General features: G+C 38.1%; 1 protein-coding gene across 8 annotated transcripts in view; it reads left to right on the top strand.

Moving 5' to 3' along the window:
• LOC129327475 (core histone macro-H2A.1) overlaps positions 1-15,097 on the top strand; it is a 55,485-nt gene extending 40,388 nt beyond the window's left edge. For 2 of the 8 annotated variants that reach the window (XM_054976164.1, XM_054976163.1), the window contains exons 6-9: positions 1,269-1,368; positions 8,278-8,367; positions 11,436-11,610; positions 14,420-15,097. In XM_054976164.1, the coding sequence (XP_054832139.1) occupies positions 1,269-1,368; positions 8,278-8,367; positions 11,436-11,610; positions 14,420-14,585 (531 nt within the window). In that variant the 3' untranslated portion in view covers positions 14,586-15,097. Of the gene's footprint in view, positions 1-1,268; positions 1,369-3,509; positions 3,601-7,780; positions 7,884-8,277; positions 8,368-11,435; positions 11,611-14,419 lie in introns of those variants that run through there. The other 6 variants (XM_054976165.1, XR_008596830.1, XR_008596829.1 and 3 more) reach the window with 6 other exon arrangements.
• The last annotated feature ends 692 nt before the right edge of the window (positions 15,098-15,789 follow it).

Here is a 15,789-nt window from a genome sequence, read left to right as displayed (position 1 = left end):
CTGCTATATGTCCAGTTTTTCCTTTTAATGTTATTTAATTAAATAACAGGTTTGATCCCACAATGCATCAGGTAAAGCCACTGATGGTTGCAGATTTTTTCCACGTTCCCTTCCCCCATTTCTGATCCCAGTTTATTCATGGGTTCACAGGACCCACATGATCTAATAGTTATGTGGATTAGGATACTGGGAGGGGAAGATCCTTTGTTCTGTCAGTGGAGCTCCACTGACAGAAGAAGGGAGCAATTTTCCACCTCACGACTGTGGCCTCCTGACCTGTGTGGCTTTTATTCCATGTGGATCCTGAAACCCTGGGAATAAATTGGAAAGGACTGTTTGAGTGGAGAAGAATGCCAGGAAGGCCTGTTGTCTTTGTGTTGGATCCAACTTACCGTCAAAATAACCAATAAAGCAAAAATTACACCACTCCAGAGAAACCTAATGACACTTAATACCATTAAAATCAAAAAGACTTAGGTTAGTATTTTGTGATTAACCTTAGATCCAATGCCTTCAACTGGTTTTCTCTAGACTTGAGACCATGTTTTTGCAAAAGTAATTGAGATGGTAATGCTAAGTACATTGCAGTCCCTGGTAATCAAAGGGGGAAATACTTTGAGGGTTTTTTTGTATCTCAACGAAAGAGGTTTCATGTAGTGCTAGAACTTGAGCTTTGTTACACAAACGACATGAAAATACCAATTTCAGCTACTGTCACTGAAAGAAGCAATTCAGAAATATATTAATTTCTTGTGAACTTTTTCGTACAAACAAGAGGCAGAACAGATTTCCCAACAGAGTGTATATACATATACCTAAATGTGTTTAAACAGAAAAACAAATTAGCTTCTTCCTTCACCAACCACAAACAAAATAATTCAGTATAAAGAGATAAGATGTACATATGTGATAAAATGGCCATCTCTGACCAGCCATGACAGGAAGCCATAGTATGTGTGCTAGAGACTAAATAGCCCATTCAGCCTTATCAGGTATTTAAGCTTAGTAAGCTAAAGCTTCAGTTTAACAGGTGTTTCCTTCCAGTACTCAGAATCCAAAATCATGTTTGAGTCTTGCGTTTGCAACATAATTCTGTTCGGTGTGTCCTTTTACCAATAACTTCCTTTATGACCCGCCTTTTATTTTGCACATTTGTTTGCAGTGATGCTATCCCCATCTGTGTTGCAAATCTTACTTTTCTGCAGCTTCTCTATGTGATTTTCCCAACTGTCCTGTTGTTATTTCCCACCTCATGCTTTTCTTTTCAGCTGAACCTTATTCACAGTGAAATCAGTAATTTAGCCGGCTTCGAAGTGGAGGCCATTATCAATCCCACCAATGCTGACATTGACCTTAAAGATGATCTAGGTAAATGGGGATTGGGCTGTCACAACTAACAGTCACATGAAAATTATGGGGAAATTGTGGGAAATTATGGGATTTTCATGAAATTTTTGAATTCATAAAATCATATTATGAGACAGTTGTATTATATATATGCAAATTTCCATACATTATAGTTGCAGATTGGCTATCACAAATTTCAGAGTCTCTGAAATATTTTTCCATAATAATCAAATGTGATTGTTAGTTCTTTGTGGGGGGGTTGTTTCTTGTGGAGTCTTAGAAAACATACATATATATCTATATGTATATAGATAAATCATCAAATTATTTTCAAAATAAGCAGTTTCTCTATTCTGGAACATAATTCTGTTTTCATTAACATTAAGGTAGTCATAGAGATAAAAAGTGTTAAAAGCTGCAATAGAAAGTATCTATATTTTAGTCATATTTTGCTTAACACGCATATGTAACAATATTAATCTATTTTATTTTATTTTATTTATAGCCCACCTTTTTCACTCAGACTCAAGTCAGATTACAAAATAGAAAACAAAAACTGTTCAAACAGACTGCATAAGGCATTATGGAAACGATGTAGTAGGACAGGGATTACAGACTTGGAAAACAATGCAGATAAACAAGCAAAAAGGAAACCTCATCTAAAGCATAATATACCATAACACTGAAAGGGGATTATAAATATAGAAGATAAATCTGTAAAATAAGCATTGCAACAGATTACAAACCTTTTCCCTCATAAATATGATCTCCTGAGTGGCCACATTATATTACATTTCTAATGCCCTCCTGATCATTTCTGTTTTGTACATTCTACAAAATGATAGAAGTGTGGGGGCCATTATAGGAGAATGCATGTGAATGAACAGATCTCAATCTTACCTATTTGTAGATAATTGCATGCAGTAGCTTGTTATTTCACATTTAAATTTTTTCATATTTTCTTAAGGGAACAGTGAATTTAATGGGTTCATTTACATCAGAGAGAGGTAGTCATAATAAATCTTTCCATAGATGACCAGCAAGATCTGAGTAACTGAAGAAGGGAGCTTTGACTCTCAAAAGCTCATACTCTGAAAATCTTGTTGGTCCTTATGGTGTCACTGGACTTGAATCTTGCTGTTCTACTGCAGATCAACACAGTCACCCATCTGAAATTTTTAGCATTGATGAGATATCTTAAAAGATTAAATAATCTTTATTTTCTTTATCCTAATCTTTCAGTTAAAGTGATAAACCACCAAGAAAAAAAATATAGAATAGCATGGCTTAAAGTACAAATGTGGAGATCCAGTTTGGTGTAGTGGTTAAGAGCGGCAGGGCTCTAATTTGGAGAACTGGCTTTGATTCCCCACTCCTCCACTTGATGCCAGCTGGGTGACTTTGGGTCAGTCACAGCTTCTTAGCCCCACCCACCTCACAGGGTAATTGTTGTGAGGATAATAATAACACACTTTGTAAACCACTGTGAGTGGGTGTTAAGTTGTCCTGAATCATAAATCAAACATTGTTGTTGTTATTAAAATCAATACATACTTATAGACAAAGCTACTAATAGCAAAGCCAACATTAAGTACTTTTAAATCCTGTTTGTTTGAAGGGAAGATTTAAGCAACACACTGCTTTCAGTAGGACATTAAAAGTGCAGTAAGCTAACATTTGCTTTAATTCCCAATATTGGTAAATACTTCTTAAAAGAATATAGTCAAGACAAAAGTCACATAAGGGCTGTCAATGAATTATCAAAATAGAGAAACTGCTTATTTTGTTGGACTTGGAATGCCTTTGTAAAGGACAGTGGATGTTGTCATCCTTCTCTGTGAGATTACACTTTTACAGGTTACTTCAAAGTCGAGAAAGTGCTAGCTGCTAATAATGCTTTTCAAAAAGTTTGCCACATGACTTCTTTGATCTGTTGGTCAAAAACTAGAATTAACATACTTCCTGCTTCTCCACCCCTGTATCCCCTTCCCAACACACACCTTTACACAGCTTATGAATTTTTGTTGATGTTGTTATTGTTTACGGCACACAGTTTGGAGCCAAAAGGTAGGATAACAAGAATGTTGGTACATACAAAAATGTAGATCCTGTTCTGGGTCTCTAACCAACATGGTTGATACACATTTGTTTACCTGTTGTAGTTGCAAGTTGTTCAGGCTGACATTGCCACAATCGACAGTGATGCTGTCGTTCACCCGACAAACTCTGACTTCTACACCGGTGGTGAAGTAGGTAATGGAGAGTTCAGTGCTGCAGAGTTTGTATGTGTATGCATGACCAATCAGCAACAACAAGCTTGTCCCTGCTCTGCAGATTTTGCATTCTTTTCTCACTTCCAGCAGTCCTGTCCAATGTTAAACATACTAAAGTGCCAAATTGAATAAATGTAAAATGTGTCTGTAATCAGGATCTTTACTGAACAAGCAATTCAATTTACTGGGCCAGGGGGACAGAGGGAATGCATGTCTTGATTAGAAGAAATCAAAGAACTGTTGGTTCCCTAAGCTATGCCACAGAGTTCCCTGTTTCCAGGGAACACTGTGGGAACCAGAGTTGTGGGCCTGGGGGCAAATCTCTTAACAGAATGTTCAATACCCATTCTAAACTATAATTCCCAGAATTCTTTGGGGAACACAAGACAGTTACATTGGTGTAATACACAACTATGTGACATGACACCCCTCATCGTCTGTGGAGGCGTACAAAGTCCTTATTTTTAAGCCCTAGAAATTCTGCAACAAACTCATATTCTAATTTTTTGTCATGCTTAGGCTGCTTGCCACTAAAAGAAAACACTGCTTCCTTGATGGCTTATTTAGTTAATTCAATGGCAATAAGGACTGGCCAGTTTTGTTGTGAATTTGCCTGTTTAAAAATTTATGCTCACGGACTGCATAGCTGGAGTTTCCAGGCTCCTTGTCTGAACTCCACATTTATACCTATAGCGACAACTATACATGATCATTTCATGGGTGTTGAGTCTCAGAGATTATACAACGTAAGGCAAAGTAACAAATGAAATTGATCAAATTTTATAATAAATATGGTGCCTTGAAGCCAAAAGAAAAACAAAGACAATTTCCTTTGGATATATTACGTCTAGTTTCACGTAGCTCTTTGTATCATGTAAAGAAGAAGTAGGTGGATTGCAATATAATTTGATCTGTTGAGGATTGTTTTGCTAGTCAGTTACAAACTAGCAGCTTGCGGGTGGTACCAGTCATTTAAGTGGTCCAAGGGACAGAACCATAAAAAACACTTCGCTGATCAGTTACTGCATGTTCCTCCAAGTCCACAACTCTCAAGTAAAACCATCCACAGATAATAGCTATCTATGAAATACCAACTGAACACATTTCATACAATGATGGTGTCACAAACACAAGAATTAAACAGGCATGCTAAGCAAATAACAAGCAGGTGAGCTCAGCTGCAGATTACTTGGCAGGATATATAACACATATGTGCGGCATATTATTCAGAAACTACACAGAAGACATTCTCTTACTTATTTTTATAGATAGGATCCCTGAGGTAGAAACTAGTCCTAACCATTAGCGATTCCATGCTGGAAAACTTAAATACAAGCAGATCAGAAATCACAAGAAAATGAACCAACACATACTACAAGACACATTTTATTTACTAATAGCAAAATGGTCCTGATCTGAGGATACTTACATCCAGAAACTGGAGCCATGAACAGACAAGACAGATCTTCCTACACACCTGAAAAAAAATGCCACAGATTTGTAGAAAAATCTGAAATCTAAAAAAAAAAAAAAAAAACATTGGGGGGTTTTAAAAAACCCAAAATGATTAAAGGAGCTCCTGTAGCTTTAACTAGATGCTTTCAGTGGCTGCTACTAGGCAACCAAGGAACAGGTCAGTATTCCTGATTGGTTTCTGTAAGGAAAAGACAGAGGGAGGGGACAGGGTTCTTTCCATGTCTGTTTCGGGCTTTAAGAGAGGACTCATTGGGACCCGGCCCAGAAACAACCACTGGATACCACATGACTTGCATGACTCACCCAGGCCTGACTCCTTGCTACTGCTCAACTGCAGCCTTCCCTAAAGCCAGTGTAGTGATGATAACTTTAGAAAACATGCATTTTTATTAGCCTGCTACAGCCTCTTCCTACATTACTGTTCCCCAAGTGTTTTTTAAAAACCTGACTTACATTGAAAGTGGTTGCAACTGATTTATGCAGGATTGTACATGGAACAAACTATATTCTATCCCTTAAAATAATGTTTGTAAAATCTGCAAAGTTATGTTAACATATGAGGAAATGCTTTTAAAGCAAGTCTCTAAATTGTGGGAAAGAAACTAAACCTGGATTATTCCATTCTGTAGAGTCTGACCTTCTGATTGCCTGCGACTGCTGGAAGAAAGAGTAGAAGTGCATACATGCTTAGCTTCAAATGATTAACTTTTTTTCCATATAAAGGCCTTTCTAACAGCACTATATATTGGGGAAATATTTTGAAAACTGCTCAGACCTAGGCTGTTTCACCATTATATCAATGCTTGCTTAACAGCATGAAATAATGACTTTATTCTGTGGGAATAACATATATTTGTATGCCTGTGAACAAGGAGACACTAACCTGGAAGTTATGAAGCAGAATATTAATGAAAATTCCTGCTAATGTGATATAAAGTGTGTAGAACAACTGAGTTCCATTTCTTATATGCAGCTAGCAGTACTATTGTACACAGCTATGATATATCACTATAAAGCCATACTTCTCAATTTGAAACAAGCAGAATTTAAGTCATGCCAATATTTAAACGTCAATCAGGGCCAGTCAGTATTGGTGTACAATGGAAGAGGCAGCAAATGTCAGTTATTTAGTTTATTATTACATATATACCAACTTTGGAAACACCTTTTGAATTTTCTGCCTAGGGCACTAAAACATCTTGGGCATCTCTAACATACAATAGAAATATGCCTGGGAGTGTTACTTAAGGGATGAAAAAGGACAAAGAGCCTTGTAGCACCTCAAAGACTAACCATTTTTTTTTTGCCAAGTGCATATCAGAGATTTAAAAATGCAGAATTTGAGAGTCAAAGCCCAGCTGGACAAAAAAAAATTAAGGAAATCTTGAAAAATAGATTAAAAGACCACACCAAATTTTAATATACTTCACAGTGAAGAGAAATATATCCCTTTAAATCATTTTACGATTTTGGAATGGTTCCATAGCATTAGTTCCTGTGAAACTTTTTCTTGGTCAATTCAGTATTCATTTTACCAGAATGTACTGAGACATCCTTGCTGAGGTGATGTAGTTGCCCCTTTTCTGGCTGTCTTGGAGTCAGATTAATGAAATGAATTAGTCAGATTCCTTAATTGCACTGTCTCTGTAGAGATTATCTTCAGTTGCTGTGGAGATAATTACATATTTTGACAATGTGGACACATTTAAAAGTATTACTTAGACTGATCTTTCTTCAATAAACTTTCATGGCTGCCAGGCAACTGACCAGGCAGTTTATGTTTAACAGTATAATTATCGTGTGCCCTTGGACCAGTCTCTGGGCTGTTTGAGGTACCAATTTGAGTACTTTTATCTACAAATGACAACCCATTTTCTGAACAGAGATAAAATGTACACTTCCAGCCAATTATCTCTAAAGAGAATGTAATAAACCACTTAGGATTTATTTCATATCCCTTACATAGAAGGATATATTATTAGAATTGTGCCAAAGTTAATCTGTGAAGTCATTCTTAAATACTTAATTTAAATACAAAGTATCAAATAGAAATTTAATTGAGCATATAATATGTGCACTTCTATCATAAACTGCAGTCCCTCCTTATTGTTAAAAGGAATTCATTGCATAAAATACGGTCATGTTCTGATTTTAAATACCTACGGCAGGTTTACTTGGAATTAAGTCTCACAGAGTTTGCTAAAGCTTATTCCCAGGTCTGTGTGCATAGAACTGCAGCCATAGGGACACACTTACTTTGAAGGTAAATTATATTGAAATAGGCGTGACTTACTTTCTAAGTAAATGTTTTTATGATTTGGCTGCAGGAATCAACTTGTAAAGTACATTTTTTAAAATCCAGAATCTGTCCAGAATCAATATCACTGTTCCCTTGCCTTGCTACTTGTGTAGTTGTCAAACAAAATGCAATGTGATTTGGATGCTTAAATAGGAATAAACTTTTTTGGGCTACTTTTTGCATTAAGATAAAGCTGCAAAATAAGATCTAAACCATTAGTGGTGGACTGCCTTTGTGTCAACTTAAAGCAGTAATTTATACCGTGCAGCTCACGTCCTCCCAGAGCAGCATTGTTAAGCTTCTTTAGCTGCAGTTAGCAATTCAGTGGAGGAATATGTTCCTTAGAGAATCTACTTATTTCTGAGGCTCTTCCTCTTGGTTAAAGGTGGTTCAACAAGCTGGGCAGTTGTCAAGTAAAGCAGTCCGCTGCACTCACAAGACTGTTTCACTCCCGGGGGCCACCTGTTGGGGTCAGGGATGAAGATGAGGTGAGTTTCAAGTTCTTCTTATGACAAATTTGTCTTTAAAGCAATCTGTAACAGAAAAAGAAAAGAGTTCATGCATCAAACAAATGCCATTTAATTAGGGTGTGCATTAGAACAATATCTACTGCCTGGTGAGAGAAAGCAGCTAGAAATGTCACTGCCCTGCTGGTTGACATTGAGCATTGCATCAGGAAACATTTTCAGACAGAATAAAATCATGTGGGAGGGTGACCTTTTAAAAAGAGAGAACGAATGGTTACTTCTGAACTAGTCCCCAAAGGTTTAGATCTTACTTTGCAGTCCCCAAAAATTTGGTTATAGAAAGCTATTGTGTAATTATCTGAAGTAGTGGATGACTTTTCGGATGTGGAACAGTCACAACTCTGTCCTTGCACAGGAAGCACTTTGGAGAAGAAAGGCGGAAAAGAATTCATGGAGGCCGTTGTTGAGCTTCGCAAAAAGAACGGGCCATTGGACACAGCAGGAGGTGCAGTTTAAATCTCAGAAAAATGGGGAGATCAAAAGTCTGTGTATCAGTGATATTAGATAGTGTGATTGAAATCCATTCTGAAATTTTTAAGTGTTATTGTTATTTACATTACTTATAGTCTATCTTTCTCACTAAGATATACATAGTAGTATAGTCCACTGTCACTTTTATTAAAGTATCTTCCTGAACTATTCTCTTACAACATATCCCTTTTATTTTTGTAAAAATGCCTTTCTGAATAAATCAGTTTTGCATAGTTTGCAGAATGCCAAGAGAGTAGAAGCCTTTCTGACCTCATTATGCAGGCCATTCAATAAAGTGGGAGCCACAATAGAGAATATGTGTGTACAGACAGTTATTGATCTTGCCCATTTGCAAGGTGTCAACTGCAGATGGCCCTATTCAGATAAGAAAAGCTGCCATGGCGAACCATAGGAGGAGAGGCAGTCCTGCAGATATGAGGGTCCAAAACCATGAAGGGCTTTGTATGTGATAGCCAATACCTGAAATTAAACCTCTTAACTGATGGACAGTCAGTGGTGTGATGGCAGAAAGTAAATAATGTGCATGCTCTGTCTAGCTCTTGATAATAATTGAGCTGCAACATTCTCTACCAACTGGAGTCTCTGAGTTGACTTTAAATGGAGACCTATGTAGATTGCATTACAGTAGTCTACTGTAATGAATCCATGGCATGGATCAAGGTGGCCAGATTGGCCCGGTCAAGATAGAGGCCATCTTCTGGGCTAAACTAAGTTGGCAAAAAGTGCTTTTTGCAGCTGCATTAACTTCTCCACCAATAATGTTGGATCCAGTATAACCCCTAAATTATTAACCTAGTCAGCAAGGGTCAGCTGAATTCCATCAAAGGTGGGAGACGCAATGTCCTTCAAGATCTCCTTCCCAATCAGCAACGCCACTGTCTTGTCAGGATTTTGTTTCAATTTGTTCACTCTTAGACGTGTAATCTCAGAAGATAGGCATTGATTCAGAACCTCTGCTACATCATCAGGAGATTTGAATGAGTTATTGAGCTATGTGTCATCACCATATTGATGACAGCCAGCCCCAGACTATGATTGATTTGTCCTAAGAGCATTACATAGAGATTGAATAGCATGGGAGGATAGAACTGCACCCTGTGGAACCCCATAGGAAAGGCTGTACACTGCTGACAACTTGTCTCCAATGGCAACCCTTTGAGACCTGTCCTGAGGAATGATTTGAGCCAGACCCAAGCAGGTAACCCCTGATACCGCCTCCTGCCTCCAACAAGATGGCATGGTCCACTAAATCAAAGGCTGTAGATAAGTCCAGTAAGAGCAACAAAGAGGCATGGCCTTGGTTTATTTTCAGATGAAACTAAAGCCACCTGTCTCTGTTCCATAGCCTGGCCTGAAGCTAGACTGAAAAGGGTCCAGAGTAAATACGTTATTCAAGAAGTTCTGGAGTTTGTCCTTTATGGCTTTCTCAATCACTTTGCCCAGGCAAATTAGAGATTGGGCCATAACTGGCCACATCATTTTTCTGTGGGGATGGTTTTGAAGTAATAGTCATATAACCACCTCTTTGAGTGGCTAAAGGATAGACACCAAAGTCTTGTTGATGTGGTCCTTATGTAATTTTAGCAGTCAGGATGGAAAGGATCCAGGGCACAAGTAGTGGCTTCAGTGTTCTCAGTTACTGGGTCAAAATGGTCCATAAATTGAAAAGACAATGTACTAGACTATGTATTGTCGAAGGCTTTCACAGCCGGAGAATGATGGTTGTTGTGGATTTTCCGGGCTGTATAGCCGTGGTCTTGGAACTACAATGCCAAGACCATGGCTATACAGCCCAGAAAATCCACAACAACCAATGTACCAAACATTTCTTCTGTCTGACCTGTGCTACAACCAGCATCCAGATCATGGTATTTTGTCAGCAACAAACTTTGCAAAGTATCACAACTAATTGTCTATTCCTGAGACAATAAAGGCTCAGATTTAGGAGTCAGCAGATGTCAGGATATTTTAAAGAGTTGGGATGGTCATGAACTATTTATTTATTATTTGTTATATTAGATTTTTAGTCCGCCCTCCCCACTGATGCAATGGTAGCAGAGAAGTAACATTTCTTTGTTGATGTCACTGCTGCTTCATAGGTCTTCTAGTGGGCTCTGTAGCCCATTCTGTCAGATTCAGTACGAGTTTTCCACTAGTGTTGTTCTAGATATCTCCTGACTTCCTTCAGGTCACCCATCTCTGTGGTAACCTGCAGGCTGGGTTCGCCCTAAAGATGGAAGAAGTCATTGAGGGTCAACCTTGTCGATAGCTTCAAGGAGCTTCATTTTCAAGTTCCTATCACAGCCTCAACAGAATATGTGCTTGAAATCCTAAGATCTCTGAGCATTTTGGAATCTAGTAGGATACAGTGAGAACTAACAAGCTCTTGAATTATTCTCATTTTATGTGGAAGAATGTGGGTATCTCACACAGTTGATGTGCTCTGATGGGAGAGCTCAAGAACAGAGCCATTGATATAGTTGCTGGTGTCCTCCTTCATGCTGAAATTGACTCGTTTACATAATGCTGTCATTGGAACGGATCTGTTCTCTGTTTTCTAGAAAACAGGAGCAGTTTTTCAAATAGCACATGTCTTCCTACAATGCTAGTCAAAGATAAATTTACTGTACTGACATAGGCAAGCACACAAATAATAGCAGAATGATAGCAAAAAAGGACACAATAGAGATAAAGCAATTCATCACAAACAATTGCAGCACAGCAAATATAACTATCTCAGGAGACAGCATAATTAAAAGTGAGGGTTATGTCAACCTGAAGGTCAGTTTTTGGTAGCAGCCAAATTTCACTTGCTAACGTACTAATCAGACAAGTATAATCTTAAATACAATCTCTACAAAAAATGTAAAGATCATTATAACTGTGTACATGTGCAGTCATGTTATTTCTTTAGGCAGTTTACTCATTAAGCAGTCTTGATTTGTTTCATCTCCTTTGGACTTTTAACAAAAATCTTTAAATGAATAAAGTAATCAAAATGTGCTTTCTGTTTCCAACCAGCTGTTGTCAGTGCAGGCCATGGATTGCCTGCTAAGTTTGTGATCCATTGCAATAGCCCCAGCTGGGGTGCAGATAAGTGTGAAGAATTACTGGAGAAGACAGTGAAAAACTGCTTAGCTCTGGCAGATGAGAAGAAACTGAAATCAATTGCATTTCCATCCATTGGAAGTGGCAGGTAAGATTGGCCTCTCAAACCTTTGCAAAAACACTGTCAGATTTTATCTTGCTGTCATTCATACATGCTCCTCTCATTGCCACCCCACTGCTTTATTCTTTTTTTCATCCTCTCTTTATTTCACTTCAATAACTTCTTGTTTGCGAAATCAGTTCACTAGGCTGACTTTTCTAGCAGTCCAAAATAAATAGTAGCTGGGTATCTATCCTGTTTCTTGTGGGGAAGTCAGTCTGTCTTCATAGTTCTATTTCATATAATGTCCCCTAAATCTCAGCAAGAAAGGCAGATTGTAAATAAAGTTAATAAAATAAGTACATCCAATCCCATTCCTCATTCTGGCTGCTGGTGTTCTTGTTTGTTGGATTTTAAGAAAATGTGCAATGGAAACAGATAATCATCTTTCCTTACTTGCCAGTTTGGTGTTAAGAGTGGCAGGATTCTAATCTAGAGAGCCAGGTTTGATTCCCCACTCCTCTGCTTGAAGCCAGTTGAGTGACCTTGCTCTTTCAGAGCTCTTTCAGAGCTCTCTCAGCTCCACCCACCTCACAGAATGATTGTTGTGAGGATAATAACACACTTTGTAAACAGTTCTGAATGAATGTTGTCCTGAAGGGCAGTATATAAATAGAATGTTGCTGCTGCTGCTGTTGTTTGTCTGTTTATAGGCCACCTTTCTCACTGACACTCAAGACAGATTACACAGTAAGTCAATATGATCAACAACTGGGACATTCACTAAACAATGCAATAGGATATGCAAATGCAAAATTTGCAGAAACTGAAAACACACAAATACAGAGCTGAAACAATGCAGTTTGCAGAAAGCCAGGAGAGTGGGAGCCTGAAAACTTCACCAAGCAGGCTATTCCATAAGGTTAGGGCCACAGCAGGAAATGCACATGCATGAGCAGTTGTTGATTTTGCCCATTTACAAGGCAAACTCTGCAGTAGGCCCTGTTCAGATGAGTGAAGCTGCTGTGGCGGAGCACGGGGAGAGATCATGTTCTTGAGACAATTCGTGAAGTTTTCTCAAATATGGTGAGTTTTAAGACTGGAAAAGTCACAACATTTGTAAATAAAGTAGTAGAAAATGAAGACAAGCATTAGCATAAGTAGAGTTATATGGAGGAGTGAGTGGGAAAGAGGAATTTAACAATATTGAATCAGAATGGCTCTTCAAATGTAAGCTTTGTTTATATCAGTTCTGTTTGCAAGTTTTGGAAATTTAAAAAAATTAAAGATTTTAAGACTGGCATTTCCTCCCAAAGCATCCCATGTGCACAGCTGTTCTAGGACAGACATCTGTCAAGCAGACTACTCAATAAACTTGCATAAACAGCTCTGTTCAGTTTTATGACTGAGAAATAGGTTTACATGGGGGGGGGGTGATTCCAATAAATATTTTTTATATATTTTTCAACAGGAAGGGGGAATAGCATTTAGTGTGCCAGATACTATTCTAAACAACTTTTATAAACCAAATTTGTGTAGGATGGCCCTGAAAAGGTTACCACAAGTTCTTTATACTAGGTGCTAAAAGCAATGGTTATGGATAGCTCAGTTCTAAATGTTATACCTAATACAGAATTTCAGCACTGGAGATCTGGCTTCCATTTGAGGTGCTCCAGAGGTTGGGGGTGGGAGACAGAACCCTGTATCCCCATCACACATTAACACAGGTATAACTATTCACACATTACCAAATGTACATAACGCCCTCCCATAGGACATAGTACTATGTATATGAAACTACGGCCGTTTTCACACACTCTATAAATAGCAGGAGACTCATGGAAGGCTGCCGGCTTTCTCATGCGATTTTTGACACCATCTGTTTACAAAACGCCACAAACAGTGATTTATGGCATTTTGTGATTGGATGGTGTTAAAAATCGCTCGAGGAAGCCAGCAGCCTACCGTGAGTCTCGTGCTATTTATAGACAGTGTGAAAATGGCCTACATCACACAAACTGAAGAGAGATTCCTGCTACTCAGACAGGATTACTTTTAATTCCTTGATATCCTTTTTATAGCATAGCAGTCACTTCCTGATGGTGACATATCTGAAACTACATTAAAAATTAAGTCAGTTGTAAACAACATACAATGATGGGTCCTTTTTATATACTGGTTTTCTTCAGCACTAAGAATCAGTTCATTTTTATTTTCTTTTAGTGGATTTCTGTCCTGCTTATCTGTTTTATGGCATCATACAAGATAGTCTAAGAAAGAAAAGACTATGTATTTTTCACATTAAGCAAAAGTCTTGACATAATTTGGGTCTTGTCTTTTGCAAGCTACTGTCCTCTCTTAGAGAGGGAACCTTCTGTCAAGGAGGCTGAGGCTACAGGCAGGTTTTTTCATGTTTTCTTCACCTGTTATGACAGGGATGTGTTCTCCCTTCAGCAGTCTTTCACAGGTTTTACTGATTCAGCCGTGTCCTCTAAAAGCATGGCTTACCAGCAATAGTTTCTTCTTATATCCCCATTCTGGGCTTGTGAATGGTTCCTGTTGGACTCTGATATCCAGTCCAGTGGATAAGATCATCTCTCATTCCTTTTTCCCAGGTATCCATGAGACATGGGCAATCATATTTTCTGTTTTCCTTGCCTTTTAGGCACCTAGTTTTCACCTGGGACTTAACACCTGTGAAGTTTGCCTCAAGGCTGTCTTCAGATTATAATTGTGTCACATGTTACATTTAAGAAGATTCCTGTAAATTCGTCTGAAGGTGTGGCAAGGCCCTTCCTTGTCTGTAGCATTGCCTAAATTTCTCATTTTTTGTTTCTCTCCCTTTATTCTCTTACAGGAATGGTTTCCCAAAACAGACTGCTGCCCAGCTGATCCTGAAAGCCATTTCCAACTATTTTGTGTCAACGATGTCCTCTTCAATCAAGACAGTGTATTTTGTGCTCTTTGACAGTGAGAGTATAGGGATCTATGTGCAAGAAATGGCCAAGCTAGATGCCAACTAAAACTAGGAAGCAAACAATACCAGCCTCTTTGCCTAGCCCCTCCCCCAATCACATTCTTAATCCCTTGTGAAACAGAGCTCCCCTTATTTTGCTCATTTAGGGGAATAAAAGTGGGACTTTTTTTGACTTTCTAAAATGTTTTTATGTTGGCACTGATAGTTGGCATTACTGCTGTTAATGCACTGTATTCCAGGCATTGTCTGAATTTAGTGTAATCTAGGAGATTTTATAGTTTTATTTTAATGAAGTACGGATTGATGCAGAAAGTTGTTAGCAGTACATAGTCTTTTTTTCGTGAAAGAAACCGGCAGACCCTATTTTGTAACTGTGTTGTGGTGCTTTTATCAAGTGGCGTTCCTTTCTCATTTTTTAAAGAAACAAAGAAAGATGCTACACACCTAATTTGTGTTTACTTCTTGTCTTAATGATGAATCTCAGAAGAAAAGAACCCTCTTGTCCTTAATTATATTTGGAATTTGTGTGAATTGATTTAGTAAAATGTTTGAAATGTTCTTCTTGGTGTGTTTTGAATGAATGGTTCTTAAAGCTCTGACATGTGGGCCAACGATCATTCTGATATTGACTGGAAAAACCAAAAATGTGTTGCATTATCATTATTAATGAAGTACTCATTTATTAAGCATTGATACATTGACAGAGTCTTTTCAGGTGCATTTTGCTGTAGTTTTCATTAGAATATGGCACTTCAAATGCTTCACTTGCTCCGTTCATTCTGTGTTCATCTTAAATCTAACTTCATCCTTTTTGAGGGCTATATTCCCGGTCTCAGTGATGCATATATAAATTCCAGTGCAGTCTCACACCTATCTGATACCAGGTTAATGGTATTATTAAATATGGATATTTATTCCTAAAAATGGTAGCCTATTCATTTTATATTTTTTCCTTATCAAAGATTTGGTCCAGAATTTTGAACTAATATTTATAGCCATCACTATTTGTTGATTATATTTTAAGCACAAAATATAATTTAATTGATGAGTTTGTTGAAGTGCGTTGATAGGAACAGAAGATTGCTTTGCACAATTCAATCAAGCAATTGGTCAAATGCCACAGAAGATTTCTGCAGAGTTAAGGGAGCAGTTTTCACCCCTCCCCCTACCACCACCCTTGCAGCACTCCACTAATTTCCCTCTTTGTGCTGTTTCTGAGGGTTCCCTCTTCCTCAGGAGCAGCATTTTTG

The sequence above is a fragment of the Eublepharis macularius genome, chromosome 4 (assembly GCF_028583425.1).
Source record: "Eublepharis macularius isolate TG4126 chromosome 4, MPM_Emac_v1.0, whole genome shotgun sequence".
Classification (NCBI taxonomy): Eukaryota; Metazoa; Chordata; class Lepidosauria; order Squamata; family Eublepharidae; genus Eublepharis; species Eublepharis macularius.
The sequence above is the reverse complement of the archived record's forward strand: the minus strand, read 5'-3'. Positions and strand labels throughout refer to the sequence as shown.